Source organism: Xiphophorus hellerii, chromosome 11, assembly GCF_003331165.1.
Source record: "Xiphophorus hellerii strain 12219 chromosome 11, Xiphophorus_hellerii-4.1, whole genome shotgun sequence".
Lineage (NCBI taxonomy): Eukaryota > Metazoa > Chordata > Actinopteri > Cyprinodontiformes > Poeciliidae > Xiphophorus > Xiphophorus hellerii.
This window is the reverse complement of record NC_045682.1, coordinates 27,570,982-27,597,511: the sequence shown is the minus strand read 5'-3', so window position 1 is coordinate 27,597,511 and position 26,530 is coordinate 27,570,982. Positions and strand designations below refer to the sequence as shown.

Here is a 26,530-nt window from a genome sequence, read left to right as displayed (position 1 = left end):
TCCAAAGATGTGGGAACTTAATACTGACTTTGTTTTTCTGGGACTTTCTGGGCCCAGTTTCAGGTGTTGAATTTTTATGATGTCAAACTGCGGAGTGTAATAAAACTGAATAAATGTGACACTTTAGCTATGTTGTGAAGAATTACTGCAGCAGGAGAAATGATTGGTGAGCTTAATACTGTGCAAATTATTGAAAGATTTCATCCACTATACATAAAATCTAAAAGCTACCAGCCAAATTTTCATATAATATCAATGTTGCTTCTTTTGGATAGAGATCATCATTGATCAGAATTCAACCAGCAGCATGTCTCCAGAAACAACCTGGAGACATGCTTTAGTGCAACCATGCTTCCACTGATATCACCTAAAGGTTAGAGCAGCTGACCATCGCTCATTTGATTACATTCATTTCACCGTTTCCGTGTTTCTGGGGGAATTTATTTCAGGAGCTTGAAAATAAATGCATGCCACACTTTTAAGATTTTATACAGAAATGTAGCCAACATGTATTATCTTCTTTTCACTTCACAGTTAAGTGACACATTAAAATTCGAGTCCGAAAATGCCACAAACTTCTTCCTGACATTTTCACAGACCCTTAAAAAAATTTGCTCCTAATTCTGTAATCCCAAAGTTCATCCCGACTCACATTCGAGAAAGCAGAGTTTTAAATAAATGGTTCCCTTTTCCTAAAGCTGTGCCCTGCAGCTGTAACCACTCGCAATATCCTGCAAAGAAGAGAGGCGATGTCGCAACACAGCCGGAAAGCATTTGTGAGAAACGCTGGATGATGTCTGGAAAACAAAACTTAAGGCTGAGGCAGATGCAGTTTTGTGCCGTTACCAGTAGATGGCGACGTTTACAACAGAGGAAGCTTGCGATGGTCCGTTGTAAACTGATACCAGCGAGTCCTCAAACGACCTCTTTGTTGGCTCGAGTGGGAGGTGCTGCTGCGGGCCAAGACCTCCCTAAAAAGCAGCAGCGCTTTTTTTCTCACACGATTTTCCCGCCGTCTGACATGATGAAACATGTAGGCGGTTGATCCAGAGTCGACGTTTCGTTTAAAAGGGGAGGGCAAATCGTGCTGTCATTACTATCTCATCCTGCTGCTGTGAACAAGCCTGGTTTACAGTAAATGCCAGTGTTACAGTTACCATATGAAGCAGGAGATTCTCTTCTCTTTAAATCTTATTATTTTGTCATTATTTCAGAGTTCTGTTGCTGGAATGCCGTTAAGTAAATGCACCAAAAATGGCAATATTTGAGTCAGTGTTCTGGTTTCTCAAACCTCCTGAGGGCACAGGAAACCCCCACCTAAGATACCAGATATGAACAATGAAAACTTAATTTAACAGACGCCACATAAATGTTTCATAAACTGCATGTGATCACGCAAATAAGCGCTTTTCTCTTCTGTCATTTATTCATGCACACAGCCTGTTGTTCAGCAGGGTTGGGGACATGCGCTTTTCAGTAAAGGATCAACAAGTAGAAAACAAAGGGCAGCTGGTTCATCTTCCTCCTCTCTGTCCCATGCACCACCAGTCATAAGCTTACTAACATATTACCTGGTCTTTTTATTACAAACTTTAATATTTCTGTTCTGATTCAAGAAAATACAATGGTTTTGTGTATTTTATTTGGATTTTAGATGATACACTCACACAAAGTATGTCAAATTGTGAAGCAGAAGGTAAATGCTTACATCAAAATATATTGTTCAAATTCAATTCAAAATTTAAAAATACTTCATTGATCCCAAAGGAAAATTAAAAGTTGTAATTCATTAGATCTAATTCTAGAATGGCCCAGTCAAAGTCCAGATCTAAATCAAACTAATTCATTTTCAGAGACATTTTCTATTCTGAGCTTTAGCTGTTTTGTGAAAAGAAAAACAAAATAGTTTACTTAGTTAAACTTTTCAAAAAATTGCAAATAAACACAAAGGCATCCAGAAGAAAGAAACATAAGTGATCAGGAATCGACTGGAGCCAATAAGCCAATCTAATTATTTAAGAACAAAAATTTGCAGACACTTTTTGGACATTTCCATGTTTCTACAGCTTGTTTTATCTTCCAGCTTGTTGGTTTGCCAAGACAAGTTCAGAGGCAGAACACTTTACAACATGCAGAAGCACAAATATAGAATATCTAGTAGTTTAAAAGGTTTTTGAGGTTTAGTGCAATAAAACGCTGTAGATCTTTACACCTTTTAATAAAATGAAATTAAATATGACTTTTCTGTCTCTCCTACTGAATAGATAAACTTGACTAAAAGTTGGATTTTACACAAATTTTTATATGTAGTCAGTAGGGGTGACAATTTGGTGGCGCTGTACGTACTTACTTATTTTGCTAATTAACCTGTTACTTTAAAATAGCAACAATTATATACAGAAAAATACTCCTGGGATAGCAAAGAAAAGGCATACAACATATGCTGCACCAAATATTACCTGTTGTTCCACTGGTGAAACACACAATGGACAGATCATCAGGAGCCGGAGGCTGTTGAGATAAAAAAAACAATAAAACGTTGTCCATTTTCCATTTTTTGTAAATTATACTGTTAGTAGAGCATTCAGGCTACATGTTCAAGATTGTTAAAAATTTATGAAAGAACATACAGGATGTATTGCTTTTTCTTTTGTCTCATTTTAAAACAGCAGCAAAAACTGTAGAGGCACAGCCGGTACCAACCGCTCATTGTTCGCTTGTCAACACAGCCTGCCTGTGCAGGTGTAACAGCTGTCAAAACAGACATGTACAACAACTGTCTATCAGTACTACCTAAAGGAGATCATACAGGACAATGTAAAATAAAATATTATACAACTCGCTCAAAGTTAGATTTTTCTTTTTTCTTCACCTAAAAGAAAGCCAACATGTATACAAACCCCGATAAGATGGGTTGGGTTTAGCAGCTCTTTCAATTTGCACTTACTATAGGTGTTCTGTAGTACTCCCTGCCCAGAGCCTGTCGGAAACAATAAATAAATAAAAACAGTTACACAAAACAAAACAATGCAAAAAGTAACATAAATTTATCTAACAAAACAAAAAAACCATTGCTTTGGAGTAGTTTCCTCTGATGGCTACACATCAGTTTTATAAGTGAGAGAAAATATTCTATAACTTGGATATACTTTATTATCTTCTGTTACTAGGTATGAGCCAAACATTTGTGGGTAAATTGTCAGCAAACATGCAGGCCTCCTTTGTCTAAGCATTTTTATGAAGTTGAAGGCTGATTATTACCTGAACATTTGGTTTTCTAGGGTTTTCCTTACAAAAACATGAGAATGCGATTTGAGTCAAACATGTAAATGTTCTGACTCCATCCAGTCCGACCAGTCTGCTATATCTGAACCAATGGATCGTTTTAGCTCTTAGGAATGAACAGAGCTGACAAAGTCCCATAAACAAGCAACCATGGCAACGCATTTGTTGACTCGGTCGGTGCTGAAAGAGCTCTGCATTCATCAGATTCTGCAGCGCAAGGAATGGTGCTGATAAACCCCTCAAAGCAGAAGCTTATCCTGTTTTTTCATGTCCAACAGCAGAAAATCTTAACATCTGATTGTTTTGTCTGCCTCTCTTGGCATGTATCTTTGTCTCTGTGTTTTCTAAAGACTTTTGACTGTAACTTGACTATAAAAGGTATGATCTAGCTGCAGGCATTATTGTGGGAAGGCATCCAAATGTTTACTCGGCCCACGATGTTAAATGACAGACTGAAAACATCAGGGCTTCTTAAAACTACATATGCTCAGACGCTTTGCTGTTAATTTAGCTGATTACAAACATTATCCCTGTTAAATTTAGCAGTTTGTTAAGTTTTTTTGTGACCTTAAAAACTGTACTCTTTCAACAGGAAGAACAACTCATTATTTCACCAGAGCATCACATCTACATTAGACCAGACTCAGTGATGTGAAACAACTGAATAAGTGACTTGGATTTAAGCGGAATTAAATGAGACGTTTCAATTCAGAACATAAACAAGAGAATATTCTGACATTCTCTGAAAAGAGTGATTAAAAACTTAAGAAAACCAGCTATTTTTGCCAAGATGAAACGCGTAAAAAGTAAATAAGGTTAAGGCGTCTGGCCATAAAAAACTTGCACATTTTGGAGATTTTTTTTGTTTTGATTTGTTTGGTAGCTTCTGAGTTTTGATCTTTGTCAAAAAAAAAGAAAAATGTTTTCACCTTTGTACTGAGACATTATGAAGAGTTAATATATTACCTGTAGTACAGTAAATCAAGGCACATTTCAGTACCAGAGAATTCAAAGTGCTTTACATGAAAATATAAACCAGTAAACAAGAAACAAACATTACATTTTCTCAAATGTCACCATCAAAATTTATCACCATAAAGCACTGTAATAAAGACTAAAACTGATTCTATGTTCCAGTTATTAATCAAAAGCAACTTTAAGGAAATGGTTTTAAGCCTCAAGTTGACGTAATTCAGGGTTTCAGCATTTTCGCAGTTTTCTGGAAGTTTGTTCCAGATTAGTGGACCATAAAACCTGAATCCTCCTAATGTGTTTGATTCTGACTGGGGATTCAAAGTAGACTTAAACCATGAGACCTGGGATGTCTGGAAGGTTGATACAACTGAGTCTTTAATTCAGTGATTTATAAACTACCAGCAGTAGTTTAAAGTCTGTTCTCTCAGTGGAAGGACTGTAGAACTGGGTGATGTGCTCTATCTTCCTGGTTTTAGTGAGAACGCCAGCAGCAGCTTCCTGGATCAGCTGCTGCTGGAGGATAGATTTTTTTTGGCAAATCAGTGAAATATTCACTAAAATTGATAAATAGATAAACATCAAGTATCACTAAACCACCAGAGGATTTCTGTTTTTAGAAGAGGGGTAAATTAAACACTGATAATTTTCTATCTTGGTTGAATCTCCCTGTAAGAACCTAAAATGTTCTAGGCCTCTAATTATCATTGCAGAGCCTCAGTTTAGAGCTACTTCCTGTTTGTCATACCTCGACTTCCTGCAGGGCCTGCACATGGACACCACAGGCTTTGCCACGGGTCTCGAGCTCAGAGTCAAAGGCGTCCATCAGAATGATTCTTTGCAGCTTTGGTGTTGCCTTTCGCTCCACGTTGGCCAACAGAACCTGAGCTTTTTTGACTTTATCGCAGATTACCGTGGAGATGTCAGCTACAACGAAACAAGCACACAAGTACAAACAAAGCCTTGTGTGAATTTAACCAAATGAGAAACAAAAAAGGTCAAGAAATACACGCAGAATTGGTTGGTAATTGATCAGAAGTGTGATGCTAGAAAGTTTTAGCATAGGAGCTCAATGCTTATGCTTTTAAATTTGAGGGACACTACAAAACTTTTTTTTTAAAGTATGAATCATCAATCTCACTGCTTCCGTCTTTGTTTACAGTTTATGATAATCTTTCAGTTGTGGCGTCCCAGTCAAGACAACAATGGACTTAAATGGACATAAACTTAGAAGTCACTAGTAAATTTATGTTTTTTTTCTTCTGCATTGTTAATCTGTTAGAATAGAGTTGCATAATATATCAAATTGCAATCATTCCAATATCAGTATGTACAGTATCTAAATTGAAAAGTACTGCTTGTACACAATATTTGGCAGGATATTATATTTCAAATGTCGATAATAATATATTTCAGCAGATTACGGCTTCACCTGATGTATATCTATAGCAACGTTGTTGTAAAAACTCTGGGTTGTGAGGATACTGTTTAACAGAAAAAAGTGACAGGAATGTGGTGGGAACTGTGTTCATGTTGTGGTTTGTCTTCATTGAGCATGTAGTGAGTGTAAAGGAAAATCAGCGGATTTAAGTTGCATGACTTTAACAGTAAAAATCTTTATCAGCTTCCAAACTGATTTAAATCTGGCTTATAATAAATATTACAAGAGTCATAAGTTAATTCTGTGTTGGAAAAATATGGGATTTTTTTCTTCATGCTTTGATCATATCAGATTTTATCTTATCAAATGAACAAGTTATTCAGTCTTTTGTGATTTAAAGCTTATCGCCTGTATGTTTTATGTGTAACGGCTGCAATGGCGTGTAAATGTCTCTTCAGTGTAAATCCTGCTTTGGTTTCAGTTGGTGTCTCAAAATCTGAACCTATATTGTATCTGTGAGATTCCCATTACGTTATTTCATTCACCATCTGATGGGGAAATAGAAGAATTTGATAACTAAAAGCTCAGCAGGTTCAGCACCAATGCTAGCGTGTTTCCATGACTGAAAGGTGTGTGTTGTTACCAGTGTTAATGATGAACCGTATAGCGTCTGCACCAAGCGTGTCGTACAGGGGAACCACCACCATGGAGTAGGTGTAACAAGCCAGCTCTGAGATGATCCACTGAAAGCAAACATTTAGAGTTAAACTCAAACAAACCAAAGGAGATTCTTCACAGAAAATATAAAAAATAAAAATATAGAGGAGTATTCACCTCGGGTCTGTTCTGTGCAAACACTCCAATGAACTGGTCGGGGTTGGGTTGGCAGCCCTGGTGCAGAAGGCCTGAGCCCAGATGCTCGGCCCGGGCAGAAACCTGAAAAGTGACGGATTATATCGTCTTTATTAACTGCTATTTAATATGGTGGTACTCAGCAAGGTTTAGTCTGTTATGTAAAAAAATAGACTGTCCTAAAGTAACCATGACTTTGAAACTCGGGGGTGGGGGAAAGGCTTACAAAATTAGAACAGACGTATCACTGTTCCACATAACCCCACAAGCTATTTTCCATCTTGAATTAATTACTTAATGATTCCACTACAGAGCGGCTTCTTCCTAAATGTGTGCGCAGGCAAGTCTGGATTTGTTTTGCTGCTCTGGGAATTTCTGGGAAAGAAAATATATTTCCACCCACGATACTCCTGTGAAACATGATGTCACAGATGAATGCTGGGGTGGCATAATTCTTATGTTCACTGTAGATTTCTACTTACTTTCTCCAAATCAAATTTCCCTCAAGCCATCATCATGTCCACTTTGCCAACTTCAAAAAACATGAGATAATCTCCTGAGGGTATTTAACAGGATGCTGAAAGTTTTCAGCTGTGCTATGACCTAAACACAAATCATGTGGGATACTTACAGCAGTCATAGAAAAATATGAAAACCAGACCAATTTTCAACTTTTGAAATTGAGGAAACTTTAGTGATCACATATGAAATTCCTTGCAATATGTGTCCCTTATTTCACAAAGGCAATACAGGAAAAATCAACAGCTGATAAAAAAAGAAAAAGAATCTACAGACTATTTAAATCTTTCAAATAAAGTGGGAATAAAAAAATCATATTTCTTTTCCATTTTTCCAGCTGCAGTGATTGACTCAAATAAAACTCTGGTTAAAAAGAAAGACAAAAAGTCCTTCTTTAAAACAGACAAATATCCTGCTTAATAGTAGCTGTAAGCTCACAAACAAACTAGATAGAAATTAAATTTTCTTTATTCGGTGTTATTCAAAAGATTTCTTCATTTTCTTTTATGCAGTTAGATTTGATTTTTTAGTCTCAAAACATCCGTATAAAATGAGAAATAGAACCTCAATATTTGTGCAGAAACTGATTTTAAAATAAATGAGTTTTATTTCAGTAAAATAGTTTCACATACACACACACACATATATAAACTTCTATCCTTTAATTTGAGAAAATGTCCGGTCTCAAGAAGAACAAATTGCAGTATTTGAAGCATGTTTAACAATTTCTATAAAATATGCTTTACACTGAAGTAGAAATAATAATACGGTACACATTGAGACCCATTGTTCTTCACAAATCTTCAAAATCGGGAAGACAGAACAACATCCCAGTCAGGTAAGCTACATGTGTGTTAATCTGGACATAAAATGGCAACAAGAAAACCCAATGGAGCAAAGTGAAAAAGTTTCTGCTACTACAATAAATGCAGAGACTATTTTAAGGCTTTTAAACGTCTAATTTATTGGGTTGTCAATAAATGTGGAGGAAACTTCGTGGCACCTTTTCAAACCTTTTGTTTTGCATATTTAAATACAAAAATGGAAGAAAAAATGAGTGTTGGCAGGTTCTGCTTCCTCAGACTGGAGCCAGGCGGCTGCAGACGTAATATATATTTTTAACAGAACTAAAATATTTTATGTAGGTGAAGTCTGCAGCAGCTGAACCAAAGCCAAGAACTGAACTCTCCTCTCACCGCTAGCATCACTGAGGCTTTACAGCAACATTCAGAGTGAAATCAGTAAAACCAGGTACTAATCTGGTTACTAAGTCATTAGTAACTGACTTGGCTTAGTCACACCTGAAACATGTTTGGCCTCAATTTAAGAATCCTGACAGGCACACCAGGTAATTCCCCCTGATTAAGCTGCAAATGACTTTCACAACTACTTGATAGCCCAGTTTATAGCCCATCAGACAGTCTGAACATATTTCAAATCATTTAATACTGTAAAAAAAAAAAGATCTACTGAAGGCAGTTGTAGAATTGTTCACCTCTTTGTAGGACATCCATTTGTAGGGCTGGTTTGGGAGTCGAGAGCCCAGGCAGGGTCCATCGCCTGAGGAATAAACACAAATATTAAAATTAAATATTTTTTAATTCCACTAATACAGCAGCCAAGTGGTCGAACAGTAATTATTAGTTTTTATTTACTGTTTATTTTTAATTCCTTAACAGATAGTTGATCACGGGAAATTTTAGGTTTGCATTTTCACCATAACCTTTATCATTTTTTATTAGCCTGACTCTTTAGTTGCCTATTTGGAGTGCACATATTTAGCTAACTTTATTTATCAATCTGCTATACTTTGAAATTTGATAAAAATCTATAGATTAATGTGTCTCAGCTGCAGCAGTTCTCTTTAAACAGTATAACCACACACCTGGCTCATACCACTCTGATTGGGAATTTGCCTTTTATTATTGTTTAGTTTTATTTCTACTTTAGGCAGATGGCTCTGACCTGTTTTTTATAAGTTTACTATTACCACCATTCTGACCAGTATTTGTTTGTCAGTTAAGTTTTTGTTAGTTGGTATTAATCCTTTTGTATCAACCTGACCAGACATAAGTTTTCCTCATGTCTTGTTTGCCAGGTCAGCTTGTGCTTGAGTTTCTTGTGTTATAACATGAGTTAAAGTTTGTTGTGTTCACTTCTGTTTTGGGACCAACTTATTATTTAAACATTTTGTAAATAAATTAAAATGTTTTTTAAATTTGTATGTGCAGTCCCTGACATCCACTTTTAGATGTTCAAACTGCACATTTGCAGGTGCTGGAATTGCTGAGCTATATATAAATAATGTAAATAAATAAAATGTAGCAAACGAATATTTTGATTTTCTTTGCATTGCCTGTTTTTGTAATTTTTATGTAGGCCAGAAAGAAAACATCTCCTGCAAATCTTAGCTATCTCTTTCAGAAGATAAAACACTATTTTTGGTGAATTAGTGTTTTCTTTTTGCGCCTGCAGAGGTAAAGTTGAGTTTCACCATTAAAATTTCTGACTCACACTTCCCATGCTCTGGTGACATTGGAAATTAATGATAAAAATCACTTGTTTAATGGCTAATCTGTTTTATTTTCCCTCGACCTTCACCAAACAACATCAGCTTAATTCACTTTATGGCATTAAAAAAGGCAGAAACATAAATGCTCTGCTGTTTACATCATTGAATAATATGAAGGGTCTCCATGTGGATAAGAAGAATACCCAGACTTCAGCTTTCTGTACCCTTTGAGTTACATAACACCCACCGGATATATGCAGGCCTCTCTGAAAGACCTCATACATGGTCCTGGCGTCGTCATGGTAATGAGTTAGCAACCTGGTCGGGTCGCCCATCATGGATCTTCGACCTCCATCTTCATGCTGACAGAAAGAGAGGGAGAAGCAGAAAAACATAAAATTAAACTTAGATCCTCTTTAAGTTTATTGATGTCTTCATCTTTAAAAAGTCCCTGATATTATCAGAGATGTGTGTGACACCCAGAGTCATACTGCTGACACATCTTTATTCGTTTTCAGACTTCATTCTCATGAGGAACAAATAGAAAAAAAATCTTATGTTTAAATGACTCATTCAGATTGATAAGACTGCAGAGGATGGGAGGTTCTGAAACTTCCAACCACCCTAAACTCAACATCTGAAACGTAGCTTTGCCCCGCCCCATGTCGGCCTGCTAGTCTGTGCCGTGTTGCTGCTTCAAACACCTTAACAAAAGGAACTAGAAAAACACTTCGAAGCCACAGGTGAGGTTGACAGTTTTTGCCATCAGGGTGAAATTCAGCCAGTGAGAGGTCTGTGGTGTGTCGGTGTAAGAACAGATGTTGGGTGGAGGTGTTGGTCTTGGTGAACCAAGAGTGGGTGGAATTATTTCAATCGACATAAAACAAGTCAGCCCAGGTATGTGGCTTTACAGAGAAAGGTAATAGCACCACTAGTTTGCAACGTGATAACAGTGAAACATTTTTGTGATAAAAGGCAGGAGTAGAAAAACTAGGAGATATTAATCGATTAAAAATAGGAATCATATTAAACACATTCTGGCACTAAGATTAATCACTAAGCCTAACTTTGTAAGCTTGAAATATAAATGTGCACGCAGTTTTGGTTCTTGCAGGAATGATTCTCTATGCTAGCCTTTTGTAGCACTTCAAACAATTAAAATACCAGAAATTATGGGTTTTTATATCCAGGAAGTTTTAAAGGAAGCCATTTTGTTTTATATGTTAATTTAAAAATGTTTCTCTCCATTGATTTCTTAGGAAATTTGTGCGATGAGGCAACAGTTGCTTGTCCTTATCCAGACAAGCAACTGATATAAAACTTTGTTTGTCGTCCATAATGAGCTGCTGTGACCTAGCTAACCCTCTGTGTTATGTCATATTAACGCCCTCAAAATTTCTGATTAATCTCATTCATTAACGAGTTAACATCGACACCTCTAGTTTAAAAATTACTTATATGTTTCATTCCAAACCCATTTCTTTAATAATGCTCTGAACCTCTTGTATCTGTTTAATTTATATTCCACATTTGTGGGATCTCTTACCGGCACTTCCTCGGACTGGTGAAGGAGACTACAGGGAGGTTTGATGGGTCGAGGTCTGGTGGCAAACCAGTACGCCAACACAGCTGTCAGGGCGCCAATGCCCACCAAGGTGGAGGTCGGCAGGGAGCGAAAGAACTGGCCCAGCTCGTCCATCTCTGGTATCCTCAGGCCACTCATCATGTCCTGGACCTGCATCTTCTCCATTAGGGTGGAACTCAATTCTGCAGAGGAATCAGAGATTTTAAACATTGTTTGTAATACAAACTGAACTGGTTTTGGAGCTTAGATTGCATCATTTTGATAATTTCTTGCTTGTGCAGCAGGAAAACCAAACATGAGGCTCCAAAACATTAATGTTTATTTCTTTGCAGCCATGGAAAAAGAAGAAGTAGAAGTAGACAAGGGATTAAAACACAAAACCACTGACACTGACAGTGGGCAGCTGGCATAAGCAAAAAATAAATCATGTAAAAAAGTGACAAATTGTTCCTATTCCTGTATGCCAAATACATGTTTCTTTCAATGTCTATCTTGACATAAAGACTACAAAAAATATGCATAAGTTGATTCTGTTTAACTATCTGTAGAATTAATTTTTTTTTTTTTATGTTAGCTTCAAATCTAAAAGTTTAAAAATAATTTTCAAATTAATAGTTTGTTATGTTGCATCAATTGACAGGAAATGTCATCTTAAGGCACTTCACATAAAATCTAATTTATATACAGAAATGTGGCAACAGTAGAAAAAATAAAGTGTTCAATAAATTTTGACTGAGTCTGATGTTTTGAGCTGTCAGTACTAATCAAAATAAGAATTTGTTATTCTCATAACTTTAAGAAATTCCTTCATAACCAATATTTTACTTCAGATCTTATAAATACGTTAAATTACAAGTTATTTTATAAGTTATAATGAAGTTAAGTGAAAGTCAAAGTTTATTTGTATTGCATGTTTACAACAACCAAAACATCACGGGTAGATGATCAAACATAATTAAAATAAAAATAAATTTAATAAAAAATAAATAAATAAAATCAATTATAAAATTGGCAGAAAATAATAATAAAAACAAAACATTACTATGAATAAAAACCTAGATATAATTTCGGCTGCAGCTATTTTTCAAAAACTCAAATCAATTAAGTACTAATTTCCCCCCACTTCACCTTTCTTATTTGTATATATATATATATATATAATAATTAAAAGCACACACAAAAAAATCAATTTGAAAGCACTGAAACTTAATATTGACCAGGAAGTGGTAGTTCCTTACTGTTTGGGTGATTTTTAACATTCTGCCAACTGATTTTCAGCAAACGACAATCATGACAAACTTAAATGTTCACCTTCTGGTTGATTACGCTACGCAATCACCAGACGTAACTCCACCAACAAGCTCCGACAAAGCTCTTCACAAGCAGAAATACGGTCACGAAAAGGACAGACCCAGATGGCGACAGCGCACGTTGGTCGTAAATAAAACTCGAAGAAAAATACAGGGAAACCGTTTCCCACTCACGTCACAAATGACAGAAAAATATACCTACCGGCCATAAGCACACCTTCGGAGCTCATTTTTGGAACCGCCTGGTAAAATTATTAACCCAACTCCAGAAAACGGAATTAAGAAGGGATTTTTCAGATATTCTGGATGAATTAAGCATCGACTCGATTTCACAAAAGCAGTTGCCATGGCGATTTATTCTGCACAGCTAGCCTGTTCCAGAGCAGGCTAACAGCCAGGCTAAGCTAGTCCTGTTTTACCAATGATTCCGTTTTCTTATCTCTCTTTTGGTCTTTTTGAACCAGCCTGCATTAACAAACCGCAGATTATTTTGGCATTTCAGTTTTATTATTATTTTAACATTACGATGGTAGCCTACTATCAATTTCGTAATCATCTATGTAGGCCTTACTTGACTGTGTTTCTGAATACTACTGTTGTTTTAAGCTTTATTGTATTGAGGGGATTCAATGAAAGATGGCAATTTACTGAGGAATTTTTAGGTTTAATGGCAATAAATCCTCAACTTAAAATTATCTTAAAATGTGTTTGCAACTTAAAATAACTAATAATAAAAAGCACAGTTTAAGTCGCACAATGTTTAAAACGTGTACTTATTACATCAGTACATCAGAAACATAACTTGTGCCTCTATCAAGGCGGCTAATAAAATTAATTTTATAAGCTACGTTACATCTTTTCGTTAAGCTGCTTTTGTACTAACATTTAAACAGGAAAATATCCCTTCAAAATAAAAGCGTTTCGACTCAGACAGGAAGTACGATAGGTGAGCATCTTCTAAAAGTCATTTGTGTAAGATGTGTATTTGTAAAAAAGCCATTTTTTTAAATAAAAAAATGTTTTTAAAAAACAATCAGTGAAGTGCTCAGCCTATTGACTGATGGTCAATAAATTCGTCCAATCACCCAACCTGATTCCGTACCAGTTTGAGTTAAACATACACGCGGTTTCAAACACATTTTCAGACATTGTGTTAAATTGATTCACTAAAATCAGACTTTTGTGCCAACAGCTAATGGTAGCAAATAAGGGGTCTTCCCACAGATTTTTAATTTGACTGTATAAAACAACTCAAGAGTACTACAGTAATATCTACAGCTACCATTCTTATTGTTCAGTTTCTGCCACATACACGTGTACAGAGAAACACACACACTGCAACATGCATAATTTAGCCAAGGGGGAGTCAGTTTCCAACAATGACTAAACGGTTTCCTTCCATCCCCTTGAAATGAGTCAGAGATAATATCACCTGATCACTCATGCATTGCTGAGGAAATAGTACAGGCAATCAGAGTCACTTCCTCTTTCACTCCAACACACAGAAAGCCACACAGAATCACTTATCTTCAAACTTTACAGATAGATAACATAAAAATATCCAAAGCTATGCAAGCGCTGGCTGGCTTGATCTTTCACATATTTGGCAAAAGGTTACTTTTATTTTTTTACACCTACTACATATAAGGGAAGCTGAATCATAACACGTTTTGCTGGATGATAAATAGTCCAAAAAGTTATTGTGATAAACGATAATATTGTTGTTTGAGAACATTTTCAAGCATTACAATGGTAATATGATTATGATCAAATATCAATAAGCTTTAAATTCTAATAAACATTTAACACTGGAATTGGAAGACATTTTAAATATCCAAATAAACAGACAAAACAACAGAAACAACAAATAAAATTAATTATGACGTCTCTGTAAACAAAATTATCCTTTAAAAAAAGTTTAGTTGAGACCAAAGTCTTCACTCATCAGACTGAAGACTTTTTTATCCAGTTTTTGGTAGAAAGAGAGAAAAGAAAAAAACAATAACTCATGCAAATGGAAATTGTTGAGCACCTTTTAATTTATTATGCAATTAATTGATTTATTGCTTATTGCAACACACCTAATAATAATTTTGATGGCATTTTAAAAGTTTGAGATCCTTTTAACCAAACAGCTGCAAAGCCTAAATACATATTTTGATAGCTTGTTAAATTTGTACAAATTCTGCAGACTATTGCATGATGTTCCTTATACATATTTAGAAACATCACTTCTATGATTTATCACCATCTGAAATTTCTTCTTTACAGAAATGCCAGTGATAATCAGAGAAAAACGTATTTTTTTAAACAAGAAAAGAGCGAGCTTTCTTCTATGTTACCAAATACACAGAACGTGGTACCGGACTAACATTATGTTGTATGTTGTAGCAATAACTCATCATGTTTTCCCTTCAGGTGTTCAGCTGTAGATTCTTCAAATTTAATTTACCTAACGCACACATGGCATGTGTCCGTTTAATTCAGTTGAGTCTGTGTTGTGACAGAAAACACGAGTGCCTGGAAAACCACAACAACCCTCTAATATGTCTGATAACAGATCCATAAACAGCAGACGCATGTTTACCATAACGGCACAGCTGGACAGAAATCCCTTCTATATTTGTCGTTAATTTTTCTATGTATTAATGTAAAAGTAATAGGGATTAAGAGCTCCTTAAGAGTCAGGAATGTTTTTTTTTTTATCAACTTCTTTTCCCTTCTGAAGTATGTAAACTTCACAAAGTTTGCTGACATGTGTAAGGATAGAGACAAAGCTATGTGCCAGAGTTTATTCTGGTTAAATAATGTACTGTTCTGATGAATATACAAAGAGTCCTGGTGTTTACAGCTGGAGTGTGTTCCACAAAATATCACAAGAAGCCAAAAACTGGCACAGTTTCAAGAGTTTGGAATACTGAGTGAAGTAAAACATTTGAGATGAGTACATTGTATTGCAGTCTGAAGATCTAAAATGTCTAAACATTGTTTAAAGTTCAATCCCTTGAATAAAATATCAACTATGCTACAAACCAAAATTGAGCCAGTAGCTTGAGTCCAGTAAGTTAGCTACAAAGTGTGAAAATATGCATAAAAAACATGAGCTAGTCCTTTAAAATGTTGTTTTTATACCCTTCTGAAACTAATTATCATGTACTATAAAGTCAAATAAATTCATAAAGTTATAGTTTTAGGTGATAAATGTAATTTTTTTTAAAGATGTAGCTAAATACTCACACTTTATCAACAGAATACTTCTAAAATAACAATAAAACTAATGGAATAACTCTTATTCCATTCTTAAGTACGTATTTATTGTTTTATTGTTATTTTAGTTTGATTGTTATTTTAGTTATATTTATTGGAAAATTCATTTCTGCACTCTCGGAATTAACCGAGATTAGCACAGAAAAATGAAGAATCAATATTGAGGATAGATCTTGTCAAAATTGACAACAAATATATAAATACATGGCTTGATAAAGTAATGTGCCAAATATTGTGTATAAAAAATGAAGAATAAGAATGTTCCCAACTTATTTGATTGTCCAGTGGAAAATAAATTAATATCCTTCAACAGCACCATTATTTAGTTTCCTATTTATTACATTATTTTTTGTTTCTAATTAATGTTTTTTCTTATTTACTATCACATTTTCATTTTTTTCCTATTTTTTCCCCATCCTTATTATTTATTAATTTCTTCATTTTTTAATGAGAATAGTCATCCTAATTGGCAAACACTTTTAAATTTGAGGGTGAAAATGTTTTAGCTTACCTTACCAAATAAACAACTTGGCTAAATCAGCATTACAAAGCTTGCAAGATGTAGATTATTTATTTGAGTTAAACGAGGATTGGACAGTGGAGTGGCGTGTCTGAAGAGAGAAGCTGATGAAGAGAAATGGACCTGCTCTAAATATAGACAGACTCTATAACCCACTGACACCACTGTGCAGATAGCCGGAAAAAAATAGAGTGCGGTTGGTTACAAAAGCATCCTTGCACACAAATACAGACGCTTACAAATACTTCATCTCAAACTGGACACAGTGAAGAGGACTTATCCACATGACATCAGACATCCACTTTTTAAAATGGGAAATCTGACTGATTTTCACCAATCTCTGCTGATCATTTTTTGGACACCCAAAAACTTTACCTGTCTAAACAAGTCACAAAATCTGATGTAGAGCCCACAGTGTGGACATAAATCTACAAATAATCCACAACAGACATGCCAATGCTCCGCATATTCCTACCTGGAATTAGCCTGACAACAGCAGGAGACACAGCCGATCCAGACCTCTAACTGGCCCTCATTATTTCTGCTTTCCTCCATTCTTTTATAAACTCTACTGTTGACTGGACATACATGCAAACTGCACTGAAGCAAGAAGAAAAAAATATTTAAATCATTCTTAAATCTAAGAATGGCGCCATGTTTGTTCTCATTAGGAGAATGTGGATAGAGAGATGGAGCTTACATCAACGTTAAAAATAAAATAAAATAAAGGTGCGGCTTGTAAAGCCATGTGGAATAGATATTCTGAGAATCATCCATTCTGGATCCGGTTTCAAAAATGTTTCTGGTCTCCCAAGATGCAGAATCTGTGTTGCACAGCCTAACGATAAAAACTTTTGAAGATACACCTAAAACACATAAATGAAATAATCACAACTACAATCCATTAACCCCCAAATATTCCAGCATCTACTGAAACTACAACAAGCATAATCCCTGGATTTATCTGACAAACTGATGACAAATTTTCCAGATATAAATGTTCGTAGATCTGAGTCACCAAACAGGACTACAGTCCCTCCTTGTCCAACACTACATGGCCATCTGACACAGCAATCATTATGATATCAACCTAACAGCAGCAGAAACTCATTAATAAACAATTTAAAAAGTAAATATTAACATTTACCAAGGGTAGCATTAGCATTATGCTAACCAGAGCGACGTTCGTGACTAATTATCAGCAAAGAATAAATCATAGCAGCTGCTGAACAGAAAAACAATAAAAAAAGAACAGAAAAATATGGAAACGAAAATTAATAAAACACGCCGAGGAACAGAAGCTTACCGAATATCTTTAAAATCCTCTGCATTGTGGATTCACGGTCTAAACGGTCCCTCCATTTCCGTCAACGCCATAGAACCACTGTATCACCATAGCAACCCAGTGCTTTACGACATCTGCCATAGCAATGGCGCCCCGAAGACATTAAACTTCGCTTCTGCGGCGCTATGATAGTTAATTGGTTGAGACTATATCTATTATGATACAACCAAAGTCTTTGCCAAAGTCTCTTATAATAACTCATACGTGTTGAATGAAATGACGACCCAGATGCAGGTAACATAAACTCAAAAAGAACTCAGATGAAGGAACAAAAAAACCCAACTTTGACTATAAACAAAGTGATGATACAGCAAATGCAGGAATTTAGGGAATAAAATTAAACACATTCAGCGCAGATCAGGAAGAAGCTAGGACTCAGAAATGACCAAGGACAACTGAAGATCTCATGAGGAAACTGAATCCTGCAAGGATCAGAGGCTAAAACCCACCAGAAGTTATAGCAGAGATACAAATCATAAAAGGAAACAATTATAACATCTCAATCTCTGAAACAGAAAAACATGAAGAGACAAGATAAAACTGATGTACCATGCAAATGTACAGAATGCCTTTAATCAGGAGATGTAATTAATTTGAGTAAACAAAATAGTTTCTTCAAACACCGGAAAGCCATTTTTGTCCCGCAGTAACCTCAATAAGGCACCCCAGTGACACACACGCATCCAAATAAATACATCCACACGCAGGGTTTGAAACCTGTCCCTGCTGCCCTCTGCAAGGACTGTTGCTTCAGCTGGAGGGACAAAGTAACAGCAGGCCTGCAAAATCCCCATCAGTGACATCAATGACCTCCATAAGGAGGAGAACTTTAAGACCTTGCTTTAAAAAAAAAAAGTTACATACTATATTAATAAGACCTGGCTTTGCTTTCATTGTGACCCCATATGAAAAACTTTAAAGTTTGCTGAGAGCCATTGCATCTCTGGAACTGTGGCTAGACGCTCCACTCATAAATTAAGCAAACTATAACCTGAATAGTGCCATTTATTTATAGCCCCTTCTCTTCCTGCACTCATATTCTTGTGTGGCTGAAAAGCTGCTTTCTCCGTTGACTTTGGCTATTGAGAGTCAGTGAGACATGCCTTGACAAGCTGTCACTGCTGTTCACCGGAAATTAGCTTAGAACAAATGTACACACTCTTTACAAACACTGACGTTAAATTAACCTGAGAAAATTGAAAACTGGTGGAATATCCTTCATATAATATAACAGCAACGCTTTTATTAAAATAGGACTTTAAAAAAATAGGCAAACAGAGAAGTCTGACTGAAGTTGTGCGCAATCACATTTAACAGGAGGGCAAGTATGTTCACCTGTTCTAATGCAGATGGACATGCTTAAGTCCCAGGGTGTCCAAAGTGAGGTCCAGGGGCCATTTACGGCCCTCTGAATGCTTCTGGTCGGCCATTGATCACAGTTCATGCAGTTCATGCAGATTTAAAATGGATGCTGGTGATGTTTTACTTAAAATGCAAAATATAAGGTGCAACACAAAGTATTCATCCAGTTTACTTTTAATTTCATTTATTAGTAATAGGGACCAAAACATTCAGAGGTTTTAATTAAAATGCAGGCTTATGAACACCTATTTAGTAAGCCTGTCAAAATAAATATTCTGCTTCTAAAAAGACACAAAAAATTAAGAAGATGAAAAATTTAGTATATGGTTTGCAGTTTTAAAAAAAAAAAATCAAGAGGAGATGCAATAAACTAACGCTCAGGTTTTTGAGATGATTAACTTTACTCCCCATAAACCTGGGTTTTATAGAATATTAGGAAGTAGAAAGAAGTTCTGCAGTTTTCCACACAGCAAACATAAGGAGGAAGATGTAGGAAGGAGCACAATGTAAGTTTCTGGCCTTCATTGTGGCAGAAATAGACACTGCATAACCCCCTGAACAGACCTTCCTTATAAAATAATGGTGGTGGCAGTATCATGCTGTGTAAATTTGTTTCTTCCACAGAGACGAGGAAGCTGGTCATTGTTGACTGAAAGACGGAAATAACTTAGACTGCAAACGCAGCAGAACTGCAAAGAATAATGTCTTTGCTTATGAGGCAATTTTTATGATGCAATTTTTGCATCATAATGAAACTTCTACATCCCATCTACTCAGACGTTGTGTGGACATGTTACACCCACACAGATGCATAGACAAATGGCGAGATAAGCAGAGAAATACACCTTTTTGCTACAGATGGGATTTAAATTTCTCAAAACGGGAAAAAGTAAGCAACGTGAAGTAACAGGAAACTTCTTGAATTACTCTGTCTTGCTCAATATCAAATGTTTAAATATAGAAATAGATTCAGGAAGTTATCATCTTCAGCACCAAACAAACCAGAATCAGGACATAAACGTCCTTGAACCATGCGGCCAGCTAGCAAAAACATGGGGTTCAATTTAAATAAAATACAAGAGTGGAAAATGGTTGTGGTTGGCCAACTTTAAAATTTAATGATAAATGTACTGTCAATATAGCAAGACGCCAGATTTATTTAATAAATTGTGATTGATATTGAGTAGATGTCCGGAGGTAGACATCAACATTTCCAGTCAGGAGGAAGTTTGGCTGAAAAACCGAACAGATGTGGACTTTAAGCACAAACGTTTCGCACACATGCTGTGGATGAACAGCTGAGTAAACAAAAATATACATTTGACCTTTCCATACATACAGGAGTGGATTTACACAGCTGCCAAAAATCAGAATCAAACTATAAAAATTAACAAATTCAGCCACCGTTAATTTGGGATAAAACAAATGGTAGAATATAATGGGTTTGCATTCAGAGAGGATAGAAATCTTCACATAGAATGACTCGCATGCTGTGCTGTTCATTTTTATAACATAAAGCGTTGCTGTAGCACAGTCTAAAGCCAGAGCACCGGAAACTGATGCTAAAAATAATAAGTTCAGTTATTTTTACATCCACTCTTTTTGTTGATTCGACTTAGCAAAAATCTTTAGCACCACAACTACATCAGAAGTTTCACAATGGTTCAGCGCTGGTGAAAGGGTCAGACACACTTCTTACGGCGAATCAGGCTTAGTGGGAAGGGAAGTCGACTTCTCGTCCTTAAGTCCCGCCCCATCGCCTCATCCGAGATCCATCACCAATGATTACAGTCCAGTGTGGGGAGATTACAGCCTATTAGCACAAAGGCAGATGACCAGTAGTAACCTCACTGCTGTTCTCGATTTATACATTATTCATCTTAAAAGAACTGTCTCAGCTTTCTCCTTTAAAATGCAATTCATCCTTGATTTACGGTTTTACTTCACCTGTAGTGTTGTCTCAGTGTTTTTCCTTTTTAACACTCAGTACCTGCTCTGTCACCATTTACTTTTGCTGCAATACTGATCTCAACTTGTTCCTGTCAATCTCTATGAAGGTCAGTCACTAACGTCCAGATACACACACACACACACACACACACACACCCACACACACACCCACACACACACACACACACACACACACACATGTCCTGCTTCATCGATGCAGCACAGTTGGTGACTGCCATGATCCCTGTGCAGTGAAATAATAAAACAATGACACAACAAACAGAAAATTAAGCAGCAGCAGGGATTTCTAAATAAGGAAAACAAGTGAAAGTATAAAAGATGACAAGGAAATAAGATTTCTAGAAGTTTTAAAGAGGCTGTGGTCTAAGCAGCAGGAATTACAGAGGTGTCCAGGAGCCACTGAGGTGTAATGCGTGCCTGGTAGGTGCGTGTGTGTGTGTGTGTAAGTGCATAAATATGTGTGATGTCTCAAAGGGAAACAGGCGGACATCGCATCATGCTCTGCAGACTGGTGATTACCTGCGAATCTGCACCAGCTAGATTAAGCTGAGGCAAGCAAGAGGGCAGCGAAGGAGCGCTTCGGATCAGCTTGGCCCTCGCTGGCTTCCGTATCACACCACTCTGAGCTCGACAGACGCTGAACGCTCTTGCCACACCCCTCCCTCCTCCTGCCTCCCTCTTCTCACCACTCTCTCCATCTCTGACACTGAATACAGGCTCACCTTCTCCCTCACTACATGAAAATGATACACAGCCATATGTTAGGTTGCACATAGTGACAAAGAGCTAGCATGCAAATAAAACCCTCCTGTCCAAACTACAGCTGCACATTCAAACAAAGGGCAGAGACTCACATCAGTGGGAGGTGGTTCTCTTTTTCATTTGACTGCCAAATCAGAACAAACGACATCTTTAAAATCTTAAATCTGAAAGTTCCCATGTAATCTGAACGTATCTCTAATTTTATGTCATTCTGATGAACAATTAAATCACAGTGGGGAAACAAAACACTTGTTTTGTTATATTAAATGGTAAATAAATTTTTAAATGAATAATTTTTACATTTTTTTCTTAGGCTTGTGACTTGTTTTTATTTTTAATCTCTTCCATCAACTTGCTAGTGGAAAATTAGCTTCTTTAGCTAAACCTGCCATTTTTATGTGACATATTCATGTTGATTAATATGCATTGTCCACTTTATGAGAAATAAATAAATCAAATCTAAATCGAGTATTTTTATGTCTTCAGCTTTAACACATTAGGCTGAGCTGGTGCCCATCGTCCCACACAGGAAAGAGTCGGGCCTGAATGCTGAGACAGCAGTAAGGCTCTCAGACGGAGCGCTGCCGTATCCCAGCATCCTGCCTGACTAAGCTGGTGCAAAAGATTGATTGCAAAAGATTGATTACAAGGGATTTTATAATTCCTTTCTATAGATGTACATGTAAAGAAATTTGCTTGGCAGTTCTCACCCATTGCAGAAGTGAACGAGATATTTTACACTAGGAAAGCTGTTTAAGCAATCACCCAAAAGGAGCCATAAAGTTTCTGATGCCAAATTAAAAGCAAGAAGATGTTGTGTTAGCTGCCTCCAGTCTAATGGGTGTGGTGAAGATACCTTCACTACTTCAATGAAATATTGAGGAGGGAAAAGACTTGGATTACATGCTGCGCAGGGCTACACTGGATGAAGATTACATTGAATTATTTAAAGTGAGGAGCAGCAGGGTGTCTGGATGAGAAGGCAGGTAAAAGATGCTATGAGAACCTCTCCCTGAGGAACGCCTGCAGCCAATTCAATCAGACATAAAGGGAATCATCTCATTCTAAATTTGGTAGTCTGAAAGGAATCAGTTCAAAACTGTAAATCACATTTTATATTTTAAAAATGGTATGTCAAAATGAATTTATACCAATCACAATAATCAGTAGAAATACTTTTATTGTGATTAAAACAATCAAACCCTTTTAATTATTGCTGACCAGCTTTTAGCCTGTTTCCACTCACATTCTGACACAATTCCTTGACATTGGAAGGCCTCCAAGCCATCACCCTAATCACACAGTTTCTGTATATGACTCATTTCTGGACTTATGCTAGGCATGTCTTACAAAATAATATTACTTCTAATCCAAAAACACTCTACAAAATAAAATAAAAACTATTTTAAATCAAAATTTGGGCTAAAAATAATAAATGTATGAGTGGAGTCTGCAATGAAAGTTTGTTTTGATTGGACGACTGCTCAGCATGAACGGTGTAGGCTGGTTTGTATTATTATTCAGAGTAACTGAAGTTTTGTTGAACTGTTACAGCAAAAGAGAAACTCTTGAGTTTCACCAAAGAGCAACATTCAGGTTCAACAGCAAGAGAAACAAGTGCAGCCTTTAAAATCTATCGGCCATGTAAGGTTTGAAAATGTTGGCAGCTTCATGGAAGACTTTGACACAAAGTAGAAATATTTACAGTCTGGATTATGCCACCAATAATAACTTACAAAAGGCAACTAAAAACAGCTAATAAAAAAATTGCTGTGAAATAATACACTTGTAATTCAGTTAGCTATTTTGGGAGGATTTTCTCCCACAACACAAGAGGTAGAAAAGTTTGTTAAATTTCACTGTTACCAGCTCATTTGCAGGAAGCATTTAACCAAAATTTCATGCACCAAAACATCCACAGATCTGAAACAGATTCTGTTGCTCTACAGCTAACAAGAAAATTACTGTGTAATTACTAATCTTACAAATATAAATGCAGTGAAAGGATGTGGATTATTCACCATTAATTTGACAAATGTTTGGACAAACTAAGCACTAGATACTAAAGTAGTAGAGCTCTGTTTCAGAAAAATAATTAAATATAGATATCAGAGTTAGATCAAATACCAAAAATCATGATTTGAGTCAATTTACATTAAACACAAAGCTTAAAAATACAATATTTGAGCTCCACATGTAGTTATAGTAATATTCATATTCTAAGAATTCTGGAGATCTTTTCCTTCAGTTTAGATGAAGAAGCAGGACTGCTCATCTAAATAAATGGTATAAAATTATTATAATTATCTGGGTCATGTCCTCTTTATTCCACAGGAATAAAGTTTCCATTCAGCTGGAAACTGAATGTTCTTCCTTTAATGTTTAACTACAGCAAACGAGCTAATGATTTAAATCAGGTGAGCACAAATGTCTAAAACATGTTTGGGAATACATTAAATACAATATTCTTCATTATGTGCACTGCATTATGTGACTTTGAGGATAATGCCCCTTTGAACCCCGGTGACCTCCCTGATTGGAGAATCTCCAAAATCATTCCTGATTAGGAGGAATTAGCATTAAAAGTAGCTAGCCTCTGATTCCACTCTTTACAGTGACATAAAGCAACCTTAAAGTGTAATGATGGAGAAAACAAATCTCATCAGGGTTATCAGAGATTTCCCGCAGCTTATCTTCATAGCACCTTGTAATAAACGCCTGTGTGCCTCTGATGGGGTGGGGGTTGGGGTATAGGTAGGAGCACGCCGCTCACGCCATGTTTTCGCCGGTAGGCCGCAGGATTCAGCACCACCTCGCTCCTGGACAGCTCCCGCCAATCAGCGGCGCTCTTCTGCAGCGCGTCATTCTTCCTCATCCTCCTCATCCCCCCTCCCTCCATCATCGGAGCATGCATGGCGGAGGACATCTCAGACAAAATGCTGACTTTCACCGCCTGCACATGTGTGAAACGGCTCACTGAGTGTAAATAGAGGAAACGGTGCGGGGCTCGCTCTGAACGCTTCCTCATTTCGGATGAGGCTCACTGCGGCAAATCAGCCCAAAAGACAAGAGACGTGAGCTGGAGATGGTGGGGAGGTTTGAAAATGACGTGTGTCCGGTTTCCACGCACAATGTCACTCGACCTTATAGCAGCTGGCAGGCCATAAAAGAACGAGTTTATCCCAATTCGCTCATAATAATAGCGATAATTTAATATCTGGAGGGTTCCGTTGTTTTGTCTGGTTAAATGAAAGGATGTCTGCGTTTTGTTTTACGGCGCAAGGCATCATGTCCAACATGCACCGATACCTGATTAAAGGTAGCCAACCTGACCGAAGCTTTATTTCTCGGATTATAAAGCAAGGTTTTAGATTTTGTTACTTTAAGGTTTGCAACGATGCTGCTTTTGAAGGCTACACGTGTTTCCTGAGCATCATTTTAAAAAAATACATAATGGCGTTATTACAGCGCAAGCAACGCGCCAGCAGCAAAAACGTGTCAAGGTTTACACAAATCAAATCAACTCCGGTTAAAAACAGACGGATCTCTACATCTGTGAAGCAAAAAAGCCGAAACACCGGCAATGAATGGACACAATGAGGCTCTGCCCCTGCGAGACACAGAAGCAGGTGCAGCGGCTATCGGCTAAAGGAGAACAAGATGTTAAAAAAAGACCAGCAGAGATGAAACTCACCTAATATAATCCAGAGTGACCCAGAGACCAGGACGAATGCGAGCATGTCTCTCTCATGGAGTCAGGAGTCCCGGTGCGGGTCGGGAGCGGCTCACAACTGCAGCATCGACTGCAGCAAGTCGCCGACAATCTAGGAGATTAAGGAGGGACGGTGGGAAGAGGGGGAGGGGGTTGCGTGGTTGGAAGGGGGGGGGGAGATGTATCTGAGACCGGCAATTGAAAGGAAGGGGTCGTTCCGGCCAGGAGGGGGTCTCAGCGTGCAGAATCTGCCTTAAAATAAACGACAACACGTGTAGCTGAGAAAGAAGAAGAGGACAGCATCCCTCCTCCAGCGCCGTCCACCTTCACCTAGTTGGACGCTGCGCAATGGCTGACACTCCTGATGACATTAAACGGCTTGTAGGTCAGGTTGAGCCTCTAATGAAGTTTGTTCTGCATGTCAATTAATGATCAACCACAAATTTAAAAAGTCATCCGATACTGGTTACCCCTGGTTCACCCTGGAAAATGATTTAATTTTTTATCAGGAAAATGTAAAGGAATACAACTTTTTGTATCTGAGTGTTGATTTATTTTAGTTAATTTGATTGATTTGTTTGAAGGGGATGCGCGGCCACATCACGCCATCCACGCAGCTCAGCACGCTGTGACACGGAGTAACTTAGCATCAGGGTCACGTGGTTCAGAAAGACACGCCCATTGAACTAAAGTAACCTTGAGAAAGGCTGACACAGACACAGAGGGTGGGTTAAACACAGATGGAGGGGAGGAAGTAAGAATTACATAAAATAACTACACGACCTCATAATACACGTATCAACGCGTTACGATGCGCAGATGAAACATCTGCTGAGATGTCTTCCCTCAGTAGGTGACATTTTCCTCTGTCTTATTCTGCCTCTGCTGACTCACCTTATTAAATGGGTCACTGGTAAAGACCCGTTATTTTACATCTGCAGGCAGAAAAAAGACTTAAAGCACAAAGAAAAAAAGAGAGAGAGTTAAGCCGTTCATTCATGCACAATGTCAAGCAAATTCCCAAGCAGCGTAGCCAATAAAGTTACAAGCAATCCTCTTTTTATCTTCATTAAGTTTTTAAATGTTTATCAGGTTACCTGCAATTTCACGTCAGGAGAAAAGCTGAATGAAAGTGGGCGAGGTAACGTCACACTTTAATGGCTGAGTTTATTTAT

The 26,530-nt window shown here is 37.1% G+C and overlaps 1 protein-coding gene and 1 long non-coding RNA gene across 2 annotated transcripts in view; one reads left to right on the top strand and one right to left on the bottom strand.

Annotated features, from left to right (window-relative positions):
- The window catches only part of acsl6 (acyl-CoA synthetase long chain family member 6), a 38,113-nt gene extending 12,609 nt beyond the window's left edge, over positions 1-25,504 (bottom strand). The window contains exons 1-9 of the mRNA XM_032575551.1: positions 25,338-25,504; positions 11,068-11,288; positions 9,769-9,883; positions 8,505-8,569; positions 6,473-6,574; positions 6,282-6,381; positions 5,006-5,184; positions 2,948-2,980; positions 2,460-2,511 (exon numbers count right to left, since the gene is read on the bottom strand). Of these exons, the coding sequence (XP_032431442.1) occupies positions 2,460-2,511; positions 2,948-2,980; positions 5,006-5,184; positions 6,282-6,381; positions 6,473-6,574; positions 8,505-8,569; positions 9,769-9,883; positions 11,068-11,288; positions 25,338-25,383 (913 nt within the window). The 5' untranslated portion in view covers positions 25,384-25,504. The remainder of the gene's footprint in view (positions 1-2,459; positions 2,512-2,947; positions 2,981-5,005; positions 5,185-6,281; positions 6,382-6,472; positions 6,575-8,504; positions 8,570-9,768; positions 9,884-11,067; positions 11,289-25,337) is intronic.
- On the top strand, positions 10,170-11,838 carry LOC116727900 (uncharacterized). The gene is made up of 2 exons (XR_004340887.1): positions 10,170-10,264; positions 11,092-11,838. It is a non-coding gene; the product is annotated as an uncharacterized LOC116727900 (long non-coding RNA).
- Positions 25,505-26,530: the final 1,026 nt, after the last annotated feature.